Source organism: Diadema antillarum, unplaced genomic scaffold (genome assembly GCF_040938485.1).
Source record: "Diadema antillarum isolate AM-2024a unplaced genomic scaffold, OU_Dant_1.0 seq00001755_RagTag, whole genome shotgun sequence".
Lineage (NCBI taxonomy): Eukaryota > Metazoa > Echinodermata > Echinoidea > Diadematoida > Diadematidae > Diadema > Diadema antillarum.
The window spans coordinates 46501-64781 of record NW_027272437.1 but is presented as its reverse complement, the minus strand read 5'-3'; the positions used below and the strand labels follow the sequence as shown (position 1 = coordinate 64781).

At 41.8% G+C, this 18281-nt stretch overlaps 2 protein-coding genes across 2 annotated transcripts; one reads left to right on the top strand and one right to left on the bottom strand.

Annotated features, from left to right (window-relative positions):
- Nucleotides 1–631: 631 nt before the first annotated feature.
- Nucleotides 632–9659, bottom strand: LOC139712081 (uncharacterized). The gene is made up of 7 exons (XM_071623916.1): nt 9531–9659; nt 5224–6577; nt 4391–4478; nt 3641–3804; nt 2781–2972; nt 1426–1548; nt 632–746 (listed from the first exon to the last, which is right to left on the bottom strand). The coding sequence occupies exons 2-7, from the start codon at nt 6526–6528 to the stop codon at nt 702–704; spliced, it is 1917 nt and encodes a 638-aa protein (XP_071480017.1). The 5' UTR covers nt 6529–6577; nt 9531–9659; the 3' UTR covers nt 632–701.
- A 6221-nt stretch (nt 9660–15880) lies between these two features.
- LOC139712083 (trace amine-associated receptor 9-like) lies at nt 15881–16858 on the top strand. The gene has a single exon (XM_071623919.1). It carries the CDS (start codon nt 15881–15883, stop codon nt 16856–16858), a length of 978 nt encoding a protein of 325 aa, XP_071480020.1.
- Nucleotides 16859–18281: the final 1423 nt, after the last annotated feature.

Below are 18281 nucleotides of genomic sequence, written 5' to 3'. Positions count from 1 at the left end.
CCCTACACACAGATCTCTCTGGCTTTCACAATGTTACAGCACATTGAATCAATTTTATTTGTGTGAGGGCGAGTTTGGGAATGACATAAGAAATGAAGTGTCCATACAAAAACTATTACATGTATACACCACTGGATATTGAGATTTACAATAGCCACAGTGAAATCACAATGCTTCTTTGATGTTTCAATTGTTCGTTTCATTTTTTGTTTTTAGTCTTTTTAAAGAAAGAGAGTGAAAAAGGGAAAGAGAGTAAATGATACCTTTAAATCAATGTGGCCTACATTTTGTGAAAATATATGCAATGTTCAACACATTAACACTTGAAGCAACTTGGTGTGTTCATAAAGAGAATTTTCATACTCGACCACATTTCAGGTACAGAGTTTAATAACCAACAACAAGGTGATACCAAAATATCTTCATTTTTGGAAGCTCAATTCTCGTCTTGATACTCATCATTGCTGTCACCCTAATCAAACGATATCTGATAGAAAAAAATGAAGAAGAACACCCTTTGTTGAGGGTTGGCTACTTCCATTAGTCCCATGCACAAAAATATGTGTATGCCTGCTGTCCCCGGGGGGCATCACTCAGAGGTTATTTGTGGGTGAACCAGCCATGCGTCAAGTATGAAGCAGCTTTTGTTGAGTAATCGCTGAACCCAGTCTTGTCAGGTACCATGTGGAGTTGTAGCTTGCTCACAGTCCTGGCATGATGTAGGCTATATTATTTAGCAGAGTCGTCTGTGTATGAATATGAATGCACACACGAAATACATACAATGATACACAAAATGATGAAATATAAACCACTACACAATACAGGGAAACATCATTACAACAAGCTTGCTTACAATGAGGCACCACATTTAACAAGGTGAATTCTGTGGTACTGATTTTCAATTACTGTATTATGTTGGTCTCTCTTCAGTACATGTTCAAGGCACTAGTCATTATGAGGTAAACTAATGTACCACAAAAATTTCTGTGTTACAGTGGTTTAATTAAGTGTAAGTTTCTACATCATAATAGACCATGCTTAGACAGTAACAGAGCATTTTCAAAAAAAATACTTACCATCAGTGTCAGGTAACTAAACAAGACTCATACATTTGTAAATCAACAAGTCAATACAATGGCAACAAAGTAACTTTTACAACAAATAAGGTATGCATACAATGGACTACCGTTATAACAAAGTCCTCAGGACCGGCAGTTTTCCTCCGGTACATCAAAATTTCATTATAACTGAAAACACTAAAAAAAAAAACATAATGTTCCGGCCTGAACTTTGACTCCCTTGTATTTGTGGAATTTTGTTATAACTATGTTCATTATAATGGGAGTGCACTGGACTCCAAATATGACGGGGACACAATGCCCTCTCCATCAATTTGTTTACTAAAATTTGGAGGATTGTTACCTTCGTTCTCTTGGAAATGGCATTCAACTCGGGCACCTGGTCCGTGAGACACATGAGGGGCCCCAGGGCACACAGCATGGAGTCCAGCAGAACAGAGACGCTGCCATGCACCTCAATGTTATCCTGTAGCATGGACGGACAGGGGTGGAGGGTAAGGGCGATACTTAGTCCCGTGACCTTCGATTCTGGTCTTATCTCCGGATCTTCCGGCAATTTAAGTGCTTGGTCATCTCTTACAGCCGTACCAATTTTGACTGATTTTCAAACAATACTTCTGGAATTCAAGATGGTAATAACAATATCATAATTTTCTGGTGCAGATTTTTGTTAGTACAGCATCTTTCCTCTTATCTTAACCCTAACTAGGCCGGGGGGGGGGGGGGGGGGGGGGGGGGGGGGCCTCCGAGGCCCCCCCTCGACATTCCGCAGCGATGTATCGCAATCGCAAAAAGCTATCGCCGCAACGTTTCTTGACTTTTTTCTTTCCAGTCTCCTGCATCTTTTGACACCAAATTTGCGATGCCCGGGCGCACGGTTCCGAAGTTACGCATAAATATGTACATGCGTGTCAGACCAAAAATTGCTCACAAAAACGTGAATTCGTGTACAATTTCAATGCAAACTGTGCTTACAGGCAAATTTCATAAAAGCATGATTATTTGGGTGTTTTATTGATTAAAATCAATGAATAACATACTTTCTTGTTCGGAGTGATGTCGCGGACAAATTTCATCGAAAAAACAACGAAAAACATAAAGTCGAAAAAACAAGGAAATACATAATAAATTAAAAAAACAATAAAATACTTCAGAATTTTTTCTGATATCACAATTTTTTTTATTGCATTTGCTAAGGACACTAAAAGGAATATTTACACAAAAAATGTGCCTGTTTTGAGCTTTATTTTGTGATTTATACCAGATAGTCTGATTTCATGTATCATTATGCATAGATTAGCATAATTTAGCATAAATGATAATTTTTTGAAAAATTAACCTCAAGGTATTTTAGATTACATCATAGGCAATGTGTGTGTCAATTTTCGTCGCGATTGCGCGGTCGACGGCCGAGATCTGGAGGGGGGGCCTGGGAGGCCCCCCCCCCCCGGCTCTATCAACTACCTAAATAGCCCGGCCTAGTTAGGGTTAAGTTTCCTTGTTAGTACAGCAACTTTCCTCTTATCTTAAGTTTCCTTCTTTCACTCCATTTTTCTATCTGAAGGGAAGGTCAAATTGACCGGCAACCCCCCCCCCCCCCCAATAAAAAAACAAACAAAAACAAAACTTGGTCTCAAAATAACCCAATTAAATACTCTAGGTTTAAGCCTCCACTTCTCAACACTGTATCAAATTTACCCTGTGTGTCTGGAGCTTTTCACCGACATCGCTCAGTGACTCTCCGAGGAGCCTCAGATATGCAGCACAGTCGATGGGTTGCCACTTGGGTGACGCCAGTCGAGCTGGAATCGGCTTCTTCTTCTTGGACACCTTCCCCTTGGCAGTGGCAGCTGCTATTTTCTTGGCCTTTGTCTTTGACTTCTCAGGAGTCTGAAAAAACAAAGATGACGAAGTAGTGGTAGTGATAGTCGTGGTAGTGGAAGTGGTAGTGGTAGAGGTAGTGGTAGTGGTAGAGGTACTGATAGTGGTAGTGGTAGTGGTAGTGATAGAGGTAGAGGCAGAGGTAGAGGTAGAGGTAGCGGTAGTGGTAGTGGTAGTGGTAGTGGTAGTGGTAGTGGTAGTGGTAGTGGTAGTGGTAGCAGCAGCAGTAGTGGTTATGGTATAGCAACAATGGTAGTGGTAGGAGTGGTAGTGGTAGTGGGGGCAGAAGTGGTAGAGGTAGAGGTAGTGGTAGTGATAGTGGTAGCAGCAGCAGAAGTGGTTGTGGTACACAGCAATAATGGTAGCGGCAGTAGTGGTTGTGGTAGAGGTACATATAGTGATAGTGGTAGTGGTAGAATGCACTATTTTCTCCTGTCCACTCTTTTGAAGTCTTTATGTAACTAGGCAACATAACACAGTGAAAGAAAACTGTTTAGAGAAAGCGTAAAATTTATGGGAAAACTAAAAAAACAAAATGTCATAATTAGTAAGAATTGAAAAAGATTAAAAATCAAATGACATTCGTTTGTAAGTAATTGACAAAAAACAAAAAATGTGGTGCAGCAGAAATTATTCCCACACAAAATCGGGTCATTGACAACACAGAGTCTTGGTACCTTGAGGCGGAAGGGTGGAATGTCCCGAACAGCGTCCTTGTTCTTCAGCCGTCCCACGGGAACCTTGGTGTTGACTGTGATCTCTCTCAGCCTCCACTGCGCCTTCTCATCGTCCGGAAGCGTCTGCCACAAGGCACCCATGCGACGACTGATTGTCGAGAAATCTGCAGAGTAAACAGGCCATGCTCATGCTGTGATCATTTTTGCAGAACTCAAGTGCTGTTGAGTTGTGCTTGGAGAGATCACTGCACTATCATGTCCACACTGACTTGTTTACCTATTTCACATTGCATTTCAACAAAATACTCCCCTTACCACACGGATCAGGTGTTGGAACTTTGTTCCCCATATCACTCATTTCTGTCACTCATTCTTCTTGTTGGTTTTGTTTGTTTGTTTGTATATGTGTGTCTTCCTTACAGTTATTATTATCAAGATAATTATGCGAACTATATTACTATACTTATAGTCATACAGCAATCAGCTAACCTACATCTACCAAGTGTGATCTCCAGCCAGAGAATAGTAACACCACTCACAACTTGTTGATATACATACTTCACGTATGTCCTAATCAGTACATTTACATGACCTCCCATTGAAAACAAACAAACAAATGCACAGTGAACAATAAATCCAAAGTTTGACAACTTGTGAAGTTGATCACTCTTTTGTTACACAACATCTTCACAACCAAAACGAGGGACAGAACAAGCTATACAGACAGGCAGAAATGAAGAAGAAACTTACCAAGTCCTGGATTCTGGGCAACAAACGTTGACCTGTAACTTCTACACCACAGCATATATCCAGACAATTTTGTCTTGCGTATGACATACTTTGGAGAAAAAACAGCAAGATAAAAAGAAGAAAAAAAAAGTGATGAAAAACGTTTGACAAAAAAAGAACTGTTGTTCAACATGTACTGTATCTGGCTTGAACAAACATCTGAAATTCTGGTAGGTTCAATTTTTGCATGTCTAGCACTCCACTGAAAGTTCAATTTCAACAGACTTGACAAAAAGGTGTATAAAATATGCACAAAATAATCACTTCAATTTACAAGTACAGTATGCTTTCCCTGCATCAGTCTTTCACAAAAAAGACCAAATTTTGCTTTTCTCTTTCTCCTTTTTTTATATAAAGTAATCTTACTTCCAACAAATTGCTCATCGTGCCTGAAATTGGAAAAATGATTCAGAGTGAAATGCAGGATGCACAAGTATGTGTTGTCATGACAATGTATCTACATTGTACTCAGGGCCTATACATTGTTGATGCATCACATTCACCACACATTGTTCTTGACTAAAAATATTGTAAAAGGGGAACTTTTGCAGGATTAAGATGTTTGGATTTTGGCAAATTTTCAGAAGACTTTACGCAATCATAATTTAGCAGATCAGAGTATTCTTTAAACATCCTATCATGTCCAAGATAAAACTTGTGTGTCAACATGGTCACTCTAGTTCAGAAGGAGAGTGAAATTGCTAAAAACTTCCACATTGCAACTTTTATTACACCATTACATGATTCAGACTTGGGAAAGTTGAGACAAAGAGTAACAGGTTGGTTTTACTTACCTTCACATTCCCTTGATCATCTCTTTCCAATACCTTTAGCTTCTTCTTCTTCTTTTTGTCCTTGGCCAGCTTCTTCTTTTTCTTCTTCTTCTTTATCCACCCAACATCATGGGGCGCAATACCGCCGTCGGGGGGAAGCATGTAGCTGGGGTAGATGGTCTCCATCTCGGAGCCATTGGCCGTCAGCTGGGAGATGAGGTCCTCCGCCCGGGAAGACTGGATACCACTCTCCCTCCTCTCGTCTCTCTTAGCCTTCGACTTTACGCTGGACACCCGACTCTCTGCCGCTTGCTTCTCCAGGCTGTAATCGGGAACGGGCATCTGAGGCATGATCATCCTGTCTATCTTGGATTTCTTTGCCTTCTCTTTCTTGGCGCTACTCTCGAGGCTCTCCTCCCCATCATAATGTCCCCCCAAACTGTCGTCGTCCATCAAAGACCGCGAAAAGCTCTCATCTCCGTCGTCGTCCGACGTGTCTCTCACATTCAAAAACCTGTTGCGATCCCCCTTGAACTTGAACATCTTCTTCTTCTTCTTTTCCTTGTCTTTCTTCTTCTTTTTCGGGAGCGAGTCCCGTGACACGTCTGAAGCCTGGGGGCTTGGTGCAACATGCTCTTCCACCGTTTGCAGTTTCGCTTTCAGCTTTTTGCTTTTGGCAGAGGTTGTAGGAGTGTCACTGTAGCCACTGTCAGATTCTACCTTGACATTCTTAATCTTTGACTTCTCTGCACTCTTGGGAACCTTAGTGAACATGGGAAGTTCTGGGTTTGACTTCACTTTGACTTTTTCAGGTTCCTTCTTCTTTTTCTTGGCAGATGCTGCTTGCTCTGGACTCTGCTTTGTTTTTGCAGATGAGGCAGCTGACTTGTGCTTTTTGCCTGAGGCTTGCAGTTCTCCGTGAGTTACCTTCTCCCCATCTAGAGTCAGAACTTGGTCTCCGAAGACCAGTTTTGCTTTGAGATCCTTCTTCTTCTTCACCTTCCCGCTGCCTCGCGGAGAATCTCCTTCGTGGGTGTCGCTCCCAGACGGAGAGTCGGAGTGCATCTTCTCCTTCTTGGGCGACAAGATGAACTTCATTTTCAGTCCCCCATCTTCATTTCCATCTCCCGAGGGCGAGATGCTTGTGGTCGATATCGGCGAAACTTGCTGCTTCTTCTTCTTGGAGTGCTTCTTCCCAGATGCCGCGCCATCCCTGCCGGCTTGCTCTGGAATGGGTTTGATGCGCAGCTTTTGTATGGGAGGCTCATCTAAGAAAGAGCGTTCCGGGGAAGAAGAGTGTTTGCGCTTCTTGCCCTTACTCGACATTGTTGTTTCTTCAGCTTCACTGGTTGGTCCTTTCACATGTAGGAAGTGCCTGCAATCAAACACAGGGGAAATACACCACATGAAGCAAACAGTTTATAATGTCATCAGCTCTGGAGTCCACTTATAATAACTGACTGTTCTTCAGGAAAGACTTGCCATACCTGTCTACACTACCCTACCTTGTTCATTAAGAGTAGGCTTATAGTGTACAGTACAGTGGCATGGCAAAATTGGAGAGGGGGCATTACATGTACAATGTATTGTAATCTCTGTTCTTCATTTCAATCTCCAAAACACTCATGTACACTTGTTTATCCATTTGTCTACTCAGAAAAAAAAAGAAAAAAAATCCAAAGTATAGATGTCAATCAATAACTTTTATGAGGAAATATTCAGTACTTCCTCCTTTTTGTAAGGAAATGTCTACTCTTGTTGAATAGGTCTACAAAAAAGCAAAATAAACCACAAAAAAAGCCTATTATTTACACTACTTCATTAATGTTACAGTTTCATAAAGTAAACAAATGAATAAACAAGAACGAGTCCCCCTTTCTTCCTGTAATCAAGCTTACAAATGGAAGTTTTAAACTCGAGCTCTCTAGATTCTACTACAAGTAGGGTCTAGAGTCGGGGCACCAGTTTGCTGCAGGGGTCCAGTTTGCAGCACCCCTAGGAATATCTAACCATATCTTCAAAAGTAGAAGGGTGTTTTTTTTTTTTTTTTCTAAATTGTTTTCTCTGGAGAGCAACTGAAGAGCTTTCTTTTGATACCAGAATCATGAAATAACTCGGATGATGGCCTTCATAATTCTAATTTAAACCGTCTGTGTCACATTGTTTTTGAAAAAGTATGATTTTCTTAACAAAATGTTAAGATTTTGTTCTGTTGCTAGGCAACCACCATCATCCCTTGTTTGTATTTTTATACAAAATCTTACTATGAAAAGAGGCCTGGCATGGTAAGGATTCCTCCTGTAACTGTGTTAAATATTCTAAAATTCATTTCCTTTGTCAGTTTTGAGGATTGCAACAGTGACCAAAATGTCGGGGATGGGTCCGGTTTGCGGCACCCCTATGGAATTTACACACATAGCGCTATTTTACATGTCAAAATGGGTGGAAATTGATGAAATACATGCGATCTTGAAAAACCATGAAATCGTGAAGGATCGTGATAATAAATCTAAATAAAGTGTTCTAACAAGCTGAAATCTAGTTGGACCATCAAAAAATATTTGGATTTTGCAAAATTTTAATGTTTGAAGAAATCAGGGGACATTTTTGTGTGGGGTGCTGCAAACTGGACCCCCCTGCCGCAAACCGGGTCCTCTTGGCGGTAGCAAATTTTCTGCATAATATTGATTATTATGACAAGGGTAATTGTCCACTACACAAAATTGTGATGCAGTGTCAAGAGGCCTTTGGTACCTCTTCCAATAAAAAAAAAAAATAAATAAAAAAGATAATTTCTGTTGCCTGTTTTACCAGACTACATTTGTACTACTAAACACCCTTGAAAGGGCCTTAACCCGCCGCAAACTGGGTCCGCTATCCTAATCCTGATACAAGTACTTTTTAATACTAGACTGGCATAGAAACTGTGTGAATGTGAGTAAATTTTCTGGAAATAATCTTTATGAAGGTTTAGTAAGAGTAAGGTGCGGCCACAGATAGAAGTTGCAGGCAGTGCTTTCATGTGGTGGTGCTGAAAAAGGGTTAGACTTTGCACAAACAGAGAATTACAAGTGTATCAGAATCAGACAAGGTTTGCCTTTTAAAACCTTTATTCCACTTTTCAATACTACTGAATACCCATCGATATAACCAGACATTGATCATAGTAATTTACAGTATGTCAGGTGCAAATGATAAGGCCAAGGGCGTTAAGTTACCACTACATTCTAAACCCAAATCATAGTGTTCGAGGCAACTAAATGCCCTTCTCATTCTCAACTGAGCATTACGGTAGGGCCTACTAGGCCCCCTACAGTAAATTACAATTTCCATTTTTCGCTAGCTCCCGTCCCTGCCTGCACAAAACCCACAATCACAACACTCAACAGCAGTTTAAAAGAATTTCTCCACAACCGATGGAATGTAGCCTGTAGGGGGTCATCATACTCGATTAAGTAAACATTCCATCAACATTCCATCAACTCCATCAACTCTGGAGAGAGAGAATCCAATGGCAGGCAGCCAAATTCTGCAGGAACTCCCTACAATGTATACCATGACCAGGGAAGAGGGGTCTGTTACAAGGGCATTATCCAAGTTGGGCTGGGAATCACTCCAGACAAGGAGAAAGCATCAGAGGCTCTGCCTTTGCATGTTGTACAAAATGAAAAACGGTCTAGTCAATGTCCCCCTGTACAATTACGTTCAACCCAACACACGTGACACCAGAGGTAACAATCAAAAATTAATCCAACAACGGCACAGAGCTACACTAAATTACTACTACAGTTTTCCGGGATTCCTTCTTCATAAACGACTGTTAAAATTGAAAACAACTCCCTAACGCAGTGGTTCAATGTCCATCATTGTCCCCGTTCAAGCAATATCTGAAGCAATTTCAATAGTCGCGCGTGCTCTGTCCACACGTAGTGCTCCTCAGCAAGTTAGCATGGATGTGTCTTCTTGCCAATCTTGGACATTTTGCTGATTAATTAACCATACACTGATACAGATTACAGATCACAAATGATGATGATGATGATGATGATGAAACAACAATATTAGATATACATTCCCTTGCTTCACAATACAATTATTACAGGTGAAATTCAAACTAACGTTATTTACTTGTAGGCCCTACACCTGTGACGTTACACAGATTAATTTTACAGTCAGTGACACTCATAACTAGTCATACAGCTACATGATAATTACAGCTGTAGAACCGCAAACAGCTAACATGTATTACAGGCTGTGGGACTGCACATAAACAATTTAACTGAACGAGACAATCAACGAATGTGAATGAAAGTTTCCACACATCTTACCGGTGACAGTATTTATGATCGATGTTTCGTCAACACGCCATGCACTGACACTCTCAAGTGATGAACACGCAGATTCGCAAGTTCATATCCAAAATGTTTTGGCAAATATAGGAGGCTTTTTATCGTCCTGACGTTAAATACGGACAGTTCGTAATACGCGGTGGTGCGATGCTATACAGCGCTGCGCTTTCACACACTTGTTTCGCTACTGCCTTTTTGGCGTTGCAGGCTGGCGCGGCGTTTTTGCAACCACAACATGCACAATCCCTGCTGCCGATGTGGTGAAAGAGAATGATACACGTAACAATGGGGGAGGTGGGGGGGAGGTGGTAGTAGGGGACGAAAATGAAAGTCCCATATTCCACACAAGTTATGACATAATTTGTGTGAAACCATTGTGTTCGCCGGACTTTTAGTCATTCTGCATAATTTCTGAGGTAATCTTTAATTGCAAATTTGGTACCCGGTAATGCAGCATACATGTATTTTGGTAATGGAATTAATGTACACATTTATCTTTTCTCCTTTGAATCATGAATCATGTACATTGTAATCTATGTATTGATGTTTTCTAAGGTACACTTGTATTACTGAAAAGAATTTCGATTCATGTATGAAATTATGTTGACGAAAATAAATCAAATAAACAAACAAACGAATGACGACGAACATAATTATGTACACGTACAGATGAAGTGATATTAATATTCACTCGATGAGCTAGTTGAAGATGTCGAGTTTTAACTGTTTTAGAGTCTAGCCGCACCTTGGTTTTATACCAGACACTCGAGCTTGATGCATGATTATTATGATTGTTTCACCCAGTCCGCGACCCTCTTGCGGGGCAACCTGTTTCACTGCAGAACGATCGGTGTTAGATTCATATAACCATGGGTGTCACCGACCAAGTGTCAACAGAGGACCACACCGACAGGTGTAGAAAGTACGTTGTGATGGTGTTAAAAAGCAGGGGCGTCACCAGCTTTTTTTCAAGGGGGGTGCGTTTTGACACTAAATGTTTACGAGATTTTTTTTGACAGACATTTGGAATATAGGAAGCTCTCAATCCCTAGACTTTTACTGTTTTTTGAGGGAAACCAAGCGGGGAAAGGGCACCGGTAGCTAGGATTTCATCTTGGGGGGGGGGGGGGGGGAGGGGGTAGTATGCGAGGGAGCGAGCAAGGGTGGGGGGAGGGTGTGGAAGTGCCGGAGAGGGTTGCACCCCTTATAAATGGATTATGGAATGACGGTGTGAAACGACAAATTACTGGCAGCGATATCAGGGGAATGGCATAACGACTACATGCGAGCGAGCGGAGCGAGCGAGCTTGAAAATTTTGACATTTTACAGTCCCAAAACTGCCGTTTGTAGCCATATTTTTTTGATTTGTAAATTAAGGGGGGGGGGGCGCACCGGGCGCAACTGCTGGCAATTACTGGCAGCAACATCAGGTGAATGGCATAACAATTAAATGCGAGCGAGCGAAGAGAGCGAGCTTGAAAATTTTGACATTTTACAATCCAAAAACATTCAGGAGAATTGCATAACAATTAAATGCGAGCGAGCGAGCGAGCTTGAAAATTATGACATTTTACAGTCCAAAAACTGCCGTTTGTAGCCATATTTTTTTGCTTTGGAAATTAAAGGGGGGGGGGGCGCACCGGGCGGAACTGCTGGCAATTACTGGCAGCAACATCAGTTGAATGGCATAACAATTAAATGCGAGCGAGCGAAGAGAGCGAGCTTGAAAATTTTGACATTTTACAGTCCAAACACTGCCATTTAGAGCCATCTTTTTTCGCTTTGGAGATAAAGGAGGGGTGGGGGCGCAACGGGCGCAACTTCCGGTAATTACTGGCAGCAACATCAGGAGAATTGCATAACAATTAAATGCGAGCGAGCTTGAAAATTTTAACATTTTACAGTCCAAAAACTGCCGTTTGTAGCCGTATTTTTTTTTTTTTTTTGCTATGGAAATTAAGGGGGGCGCATCGGGTGCATCTTACTGCTGGCAATTACTGGCAGCAACATCAGGTGAATGGCATAACTATTAAATGCGAGCGAGCGAAGAGAGCGAGCTTGAAAATGTTGACATTTTACAGTAAAAAACAAACAAACTGCCGTTTGTAGCTATATTTCTTCGCTTTAGAATTTAAGGGGGCGCATCGGGCGCAACTGCTGGCAAATACTGGCAGCAATATCAGGAGAGCATAATGATTACATTCGAGCGAGCGGAACGAGCGAGCTTGAAAATATTACATTTTACAGTCCAAAAACTGCCGTTCTTTTCTTAGCCATATTTTTTCGCTTTGGAAATTAAGGGGGAGGGGCACCGGGCGGAACTGGTGGCAATTACTGGCAGCAACATCAGGTGAATTGCATAACGATTAAATGCGAGCGAGCGAAGAGAGCGAGTTTGAAAATTTTACATTTTACCGTCCAAAAACTGCCGTTCTTAGCCATTTTTTTTTTCGCTTTGGAAATTAAGGGGGCGCAACGGGCGCAACTGCAGGCAATGGTATACTGGCAGCAACATCAGAAGAATGGGATAAAGATTAAATGCGAGCGAACGGAGCGAGCGAGCTTGAAATTTTTGACATTTTATACAGTCCCCAAATTGCCGTTTGTAGCTATATTTTTTTTTTTTTTTTTGCTCTGGAAATTATGGGGGGGGGGGGGGGGCGCACCAGGCGCAACTGCCGGCAATTACTGGCAGCAACTTCAGGAGAATGGCATTACGACTAAATGCGAGCGAGAGGAGCGAGCGAGCTTGAAAGTTTTGACATTACTGTCCAAAACTGCCGTTTGAAGCTATATTATTTTTTTTTTCGCTTTGGAAATTAAAGGGGGAGGGGGGGGGGGGGGGGGGACGCCCGGTGCGCCCGGTGCGCCCCTCTCCCTGGATCCCCCATTGGTAGTCAAGGGTGTGGGTTTATGTTCATGACTGGGGGAGGTTTGACCAGCGAGGTGGCGTCGAAGTGACCAAGCGGGGAAAGGATGTCCAAAATCAGCACTTTAGAGCATCCCCTAAACTAATTGTGCATGTTTGTTTGTCTGTGTGTATTATATGTACATGGAAAAGTTAGGAATTAACCCAGGTCAAGTCTTTTTATTGGCAATGCAAGACATTTTTACATAGACTAGTATGTAAAGCAACACTGCAAAATCAATGATCTAGCTTTGATATAACGAAGCGTAAGGTACAAAGGTGTACATTCTACATCACATCGCGCAACATTGTAGCCACTCTTAGTTCGGATGTACTGAGTACACTGCGCACATCCTGCTTATATGCAGAATGCCAGGAATCACGCTGAATCACAATCTTTTGTCGGGTCCGGGCTTTTTGAACAATGCTTCACACTATATACCTATCTAATTATGGTTAAAAGAAATCATAGAAAAATATCTTATTTCTTGATCACCCTTTCATTCAAAAGCAGTTTACTAACACCTGAATTACTATTTCGGTAAGTCTTTTTTTTTTACCAGCGAATTGGGAGGGGGGCGCACCCCCCCCCCCGCCCCCCCCCCCTCCGTAATTACGCCACTCCTTTTGGGTGAAATAATTGGACAGATTTCTTGAATTCTAACAAAAAAGCAAGAAAATATTTTCATCGCGGGAATTATGATTATGTGGGGTGGGGCAAATGATGCGCTTGCCTCCCAATATTTTTATGGGGGCAACATTTTTGTTTTCTTTCAAAAGCAAGAAAATCCTCTCATTTCGGGAATTATTAATTATGGGGGGGGGGAGGCAAAATTAGAATATGCTGCCCCCCCCCCCCCCCAATATTTTATGGGGGTAACTTTTTGTTTTTCTGTCAAAAAAAAAGATAAGAAAATCTTCTCGTCTCTGGAATTATGGAGGGGGGGGGGTGGGCAAAATGATATGCTTGCCCCTCCATTTTTTTTTCATCTTTTGTTAATGAGGCTAAGGCTCGCTCTTGGGCTGGCAATATGGATTGGTCAGAAGTAACGTACATAGACCCTACATACTTGTAAGTGTGCACACGTATACATGCAAACGTGTATAAGTGCTCCGTATCGTACGGATGTACAGTACGGTCGATAAATAGTAAACACTGTAGATTACTAATATATATGTATAAAATCAGTGCTGCCAGAACCAGGGGTGCGAATTGATTTGTGTGTGTGTGTGTGTGTGTGTGTGTGTGTGTGTGTGCGTGTGTGTGTCCCTGGTGCAAAATATGAAAAAAAAAATTAGAAAAGAGTAATTATTTAGCGTCCGGCGTTGAGGTCGCTCGCAGACTGATTTTTTTTTTTTTTTTTTTTTAAGGATCTGAAGGGGGGTGCGTTCGCACCCAACGCACCCCCCCTGGTGACGCCCATGAAAAGTACACCGATCAGGTGTTAACAAAGGACCACACCGACAGGTGTAGAAAGTACGTTGTAATGGTGTTAAAAAGTACACCGATCAGGTGTTACCAGAGGACCACATCGACAGGTGTATAGAAAGTACGTTGTGATGGTGTACACAAACTTTCTCATCTTTATTTAATTGCATTTTATGGCTATGATTTCATACTCAATTTGATTCTAGCTATTGTTAATGTTTTTCTGGTCTCTCCTGTGCTTGGGTTCTTCTTTTGCTTCACTCTTCTTATTTCTTTTATTTCAAGTCAAAAATGTTCATCCTCCAGTCTCTGGTGACAGCGATTAAGTTGAATACTCTGTTGATTGCAATCACTTCACTTTATTTGATGCTAAATTTGTCCATTATACGACGCAAGGATGCGTTTATGATACATAACATTTAATGCGACGTTGGACACAATCCTTCGGTATCCTTCAATAAAAACAATCTTTTGGAAGATTGCAATATCTGTGGTTTAAGAAATAATGCGCACTTGTTCAAGGTTGTTTCTTTACTATTGTGATCATCAGATCTTTAATTGATGCTGTCCAATCTCTAATTGATGCTGGTCGATTAGACAGCAAGAAAGGCGTGAAAATCTGTTCCCGCAGGTCCGTGGTTTTGTCTTGTTCGGGAATTTCGCTTCGATTTACGCGTCAGCGAGAGCTGCCAAATTTATAGACGCAATAAAGTCACTGCGGATATTCATTTCTCAATGGAAATGAATAGAAATAATATTTCAGCTGTCGTAAAATATTGAAGCGGTATACATGGGAGGGGACTTCCAACGTAAATACTTTTCCTCAAAATCATAAAAAGTTGTGTTTCAAATTCCCAGTACAAATAAAAACCCCTTAAAACAAAGATAGAAACCAGCAAGACTCAAGGACGTATGCCATACGTATAGGTTCAGGCATACTGAGAGGAACACGTCAAAACTTTCATCGTCCAGAGCCCCGCACACTAACGTCTTACAAGCCGAGACGTCACGGTTTGTCATCCCCGAAGAGAACCGCATTCTTGACTGTGATAGGAGACTGTCCTCAACAATTTGCAGGACTTCTGAGAGAAGGAGAAACGAGGGAAGGAGGAGGAGGACCAGGAAGAGAAGGAGAAAGAATTTGGATAAAAATGCGTAAAATTCTTCACCTTTTATCTCGCTTTTGTGCTTATCTATCTCGGTTTCTTGACGACAATAAATACAGTATATATCACCGTCATGACCGCAATGTGGATACAGAATTCTAACAGCTGATTTCACTCACACCCGTCAGTCTGGATTCGCAAGAGTTCTTTTACTGTCTTTAGACGATCCCAAAAGACGATTCTGACGCAAAGAAAAAAATGCGAAATTTCAGATATTTCATAATCGCAAAGGAGACTGCCGCATGTTTAAGAAGTCCTGTCAATCGCCACAGCTTTCATAAGGTGTAATTCTGCAGGTTGCCACGGTTGGTGTTCCTAACGGCGAATTGAAAACGTTGATTTATGACAGTCAGCGACTACAATCGATAAACCATCGATGAGGATGAATCAAGATTCTGATTGCAAATTTGGTAAAGTCGATTTATAACTCATCGGACAGCACAAGTTAATTCTGTACGCCTAATGTTTTTATGGGTTTGGAGATGAAATACATTATGTCATTAAAAAAGTAATCATTGTAATAGAGGGACACTTAATTCATTCATCACGCAAAAAAGTACAGCAGTAACTCATTCTCTTTGTTTTAATTAACACCGGATGACACAAGAATCCAGAACTCCTAGATTTACCGAGTCATCAACGCAGTGACAACGATAAATGCCAGTGACTGACATCACACATTTTGACGTGACGTGACGAATATGTCAATACCAGCTTAACGCAATATAATCAAAAGGCTTATCATTGTGTCATCTGACCCCCCCCCCCCCACACACACACAAGCAAGTGGCAATGTTTAGATCTTGAACTTGACGAACGCACACGATGACGACAGCGCTTCTAGCCCTCACACTTGCGGCAAACACCGTGACCATTGCCGTGGCCGTTTCTGGCAATCTGCTCCTCATGATCGCCTTCGTGCGACGGCCGAGCCTCCGAACCGCCTCGCATGGCTTTAGCCTTCTCTCCTTCGCCTCCTGTTTCCTCATTGGAGCCGTCTCCTGCCCGATGCAAGCCCTGGCCGACATCAACGTGATCAACGACAACCCCGCCTGTTTCGTCTTCGTGACAACCGTCATGATGTTCGCTACGATCTTCTCGTGTTCCATTCTCGCCCTCACTGTGGATCGCTACATATTCATCTGTCATCCCCTCCAGGCCCCTACTATCGTAACGCGCCGGCGAGTTACATGCTGCGTTGCCGGGATCGTTGCCACCTGTTTCACGTTTGCTATTGTGATACCTTCGGCCACGCCCGTCGGGAATAAGGGCCCCATTACACACGTACACGGCTGTCGACTCCACTCGGCGCTACCAAACCAGGCTTACGACACTGTTTTCCCCACTCTGGCCTTGGCTCCTATTCCTTTCATGGCAATCATCTACTGTCGCATCTTCTTCGTCATTCGTAAGCATATCCGACGCGTTGCGACTACCCCGACGCAGGCCGGGCAGTCAACGGACAGGACATCAGGCTCCGTCGCCGAGATGACAACGCCGTTTAGTCGCGCACGCTGGAAGAAGGAGCTGCGTTCTGCTTGCATTTTATTAGCTGTCGTGCTGAGCTACGTCTTCTGTATAGTGCCAACATGGGTGTTTGCCGTAAGTCACCCGTTCAGTAGTCACGTCTCTCCTCTCACGTTTGTCATTTTCCACACCACGGTTTACCTATACCCTGCATTGAATCCAATCATCTACGGCTTGGGAAACAAGACCATTCGGGATGCGGTGAAGTCCCTATTCCCAAGAAGTTTCAACTTGTATCGCAGTTCGCAGGTCGCTACAATCCCCGCTAACACATAGAATATAGACTGACTGTAGGTCCCTCAATCAAACGTGTCCTAGATTTAATCACTTTTTTTAGTTCAATTCAAATTAATTTTTTATTTCCAAGAACACATTTTGTTATCGATACAGATTTTTTGTTTATTGAAAACTTATGTGTCAACAAAAGAATATGCATGTATGGAACTAATCGTTCAAAATAATTGCCTTAATGGAAAAGAGGGACCCGCGTAAAAGACAAGCTTGTAGGAATGTGGGCCACTCAATACATTGGAGCACAATAGAATAAACGTAATTATACTTTGTGACGTTGCGCGTGACGAAAAAGAAAAATTCACATCTTATCACTACGTTAGACGAAGATCTCATTTCCAGTTATACTGCCTTGGTATAAGTCGTGCTGACGTTCTCAACATTGGTAACCAGAGATTATCATCAGTTATACAAGCAGTGTAATAATCGTGACGAAAAAGATACCTGAATAATTTGTGTTGCATTGCAAGAGATGATTAAACTGAAAATATCGTAATTATCTCGGCAAGGGATTCGCGTTTGATTTCGAGATTGATATGTTTGCTATTATCATTTTTTTTTCAATTGTTTCAAGCGGCCTCTACAGAAATGCTTATATAACAAGCAAGTAATCACAGCAGGATTTTACTAATAGGAACTCATGTTCCGCCCATTCGAAGAACCATAAAGACCACATTGCATAGGACTACCTGGGCCTCTGCTGCTACCCGAACTCGAACCTGGGAAATCAAGATTGGAGGTCCGCGGTATCATCCACTGAGCAAAAACCAGATCATCGATATTTTCGGACCAGAGAAAATGAAAAACAAACTAAGGAGCGAAACAACCAAACATTGAGAATCATCTGGTAGTTGAAGAGCGATGCTCCTCAAAATGCCACTGTTTTAGAAATCTCATATAGAAGGTTTCTCTGCCCCTATTCTGATTCTTTGTTTTTTCGAATTGATATTTCTTCTATACCAAGGGATAGTCGTTTTACTTGCTTGCTTGATTGATAGATAGATAGATAGATAGATAGATAGATAGATAGATAGACAGATAGATAGATAGATTGATTGATTGATTGATTGATTGATTGACTGATTGTGTGTGTGTGTGTGTGTGTGTGAGTGTGTGATGTATTGTTGTCGGGTGTTTTTTTTTTGGGGGGGGGGGTTGGAAATTGTAAGTAGTAACCATACTCATGTACAGTGCAAAGATTAATATAGCCTAGTGTTTAAAGCATGCACGATATCATATTTTGTCATGACAAATTTACTGCGAGAAATTAACATTTTTCACATGCTCTCATCAAACTAGACCTAAAACCCCTTTTACAACCCTAACTCTAATCCTAAATCCTCTAAGAAAATAAGACCGGAGCAATCATTGTCGCAGGAGCAAATGTGTTTCCATTATACGGTGCATC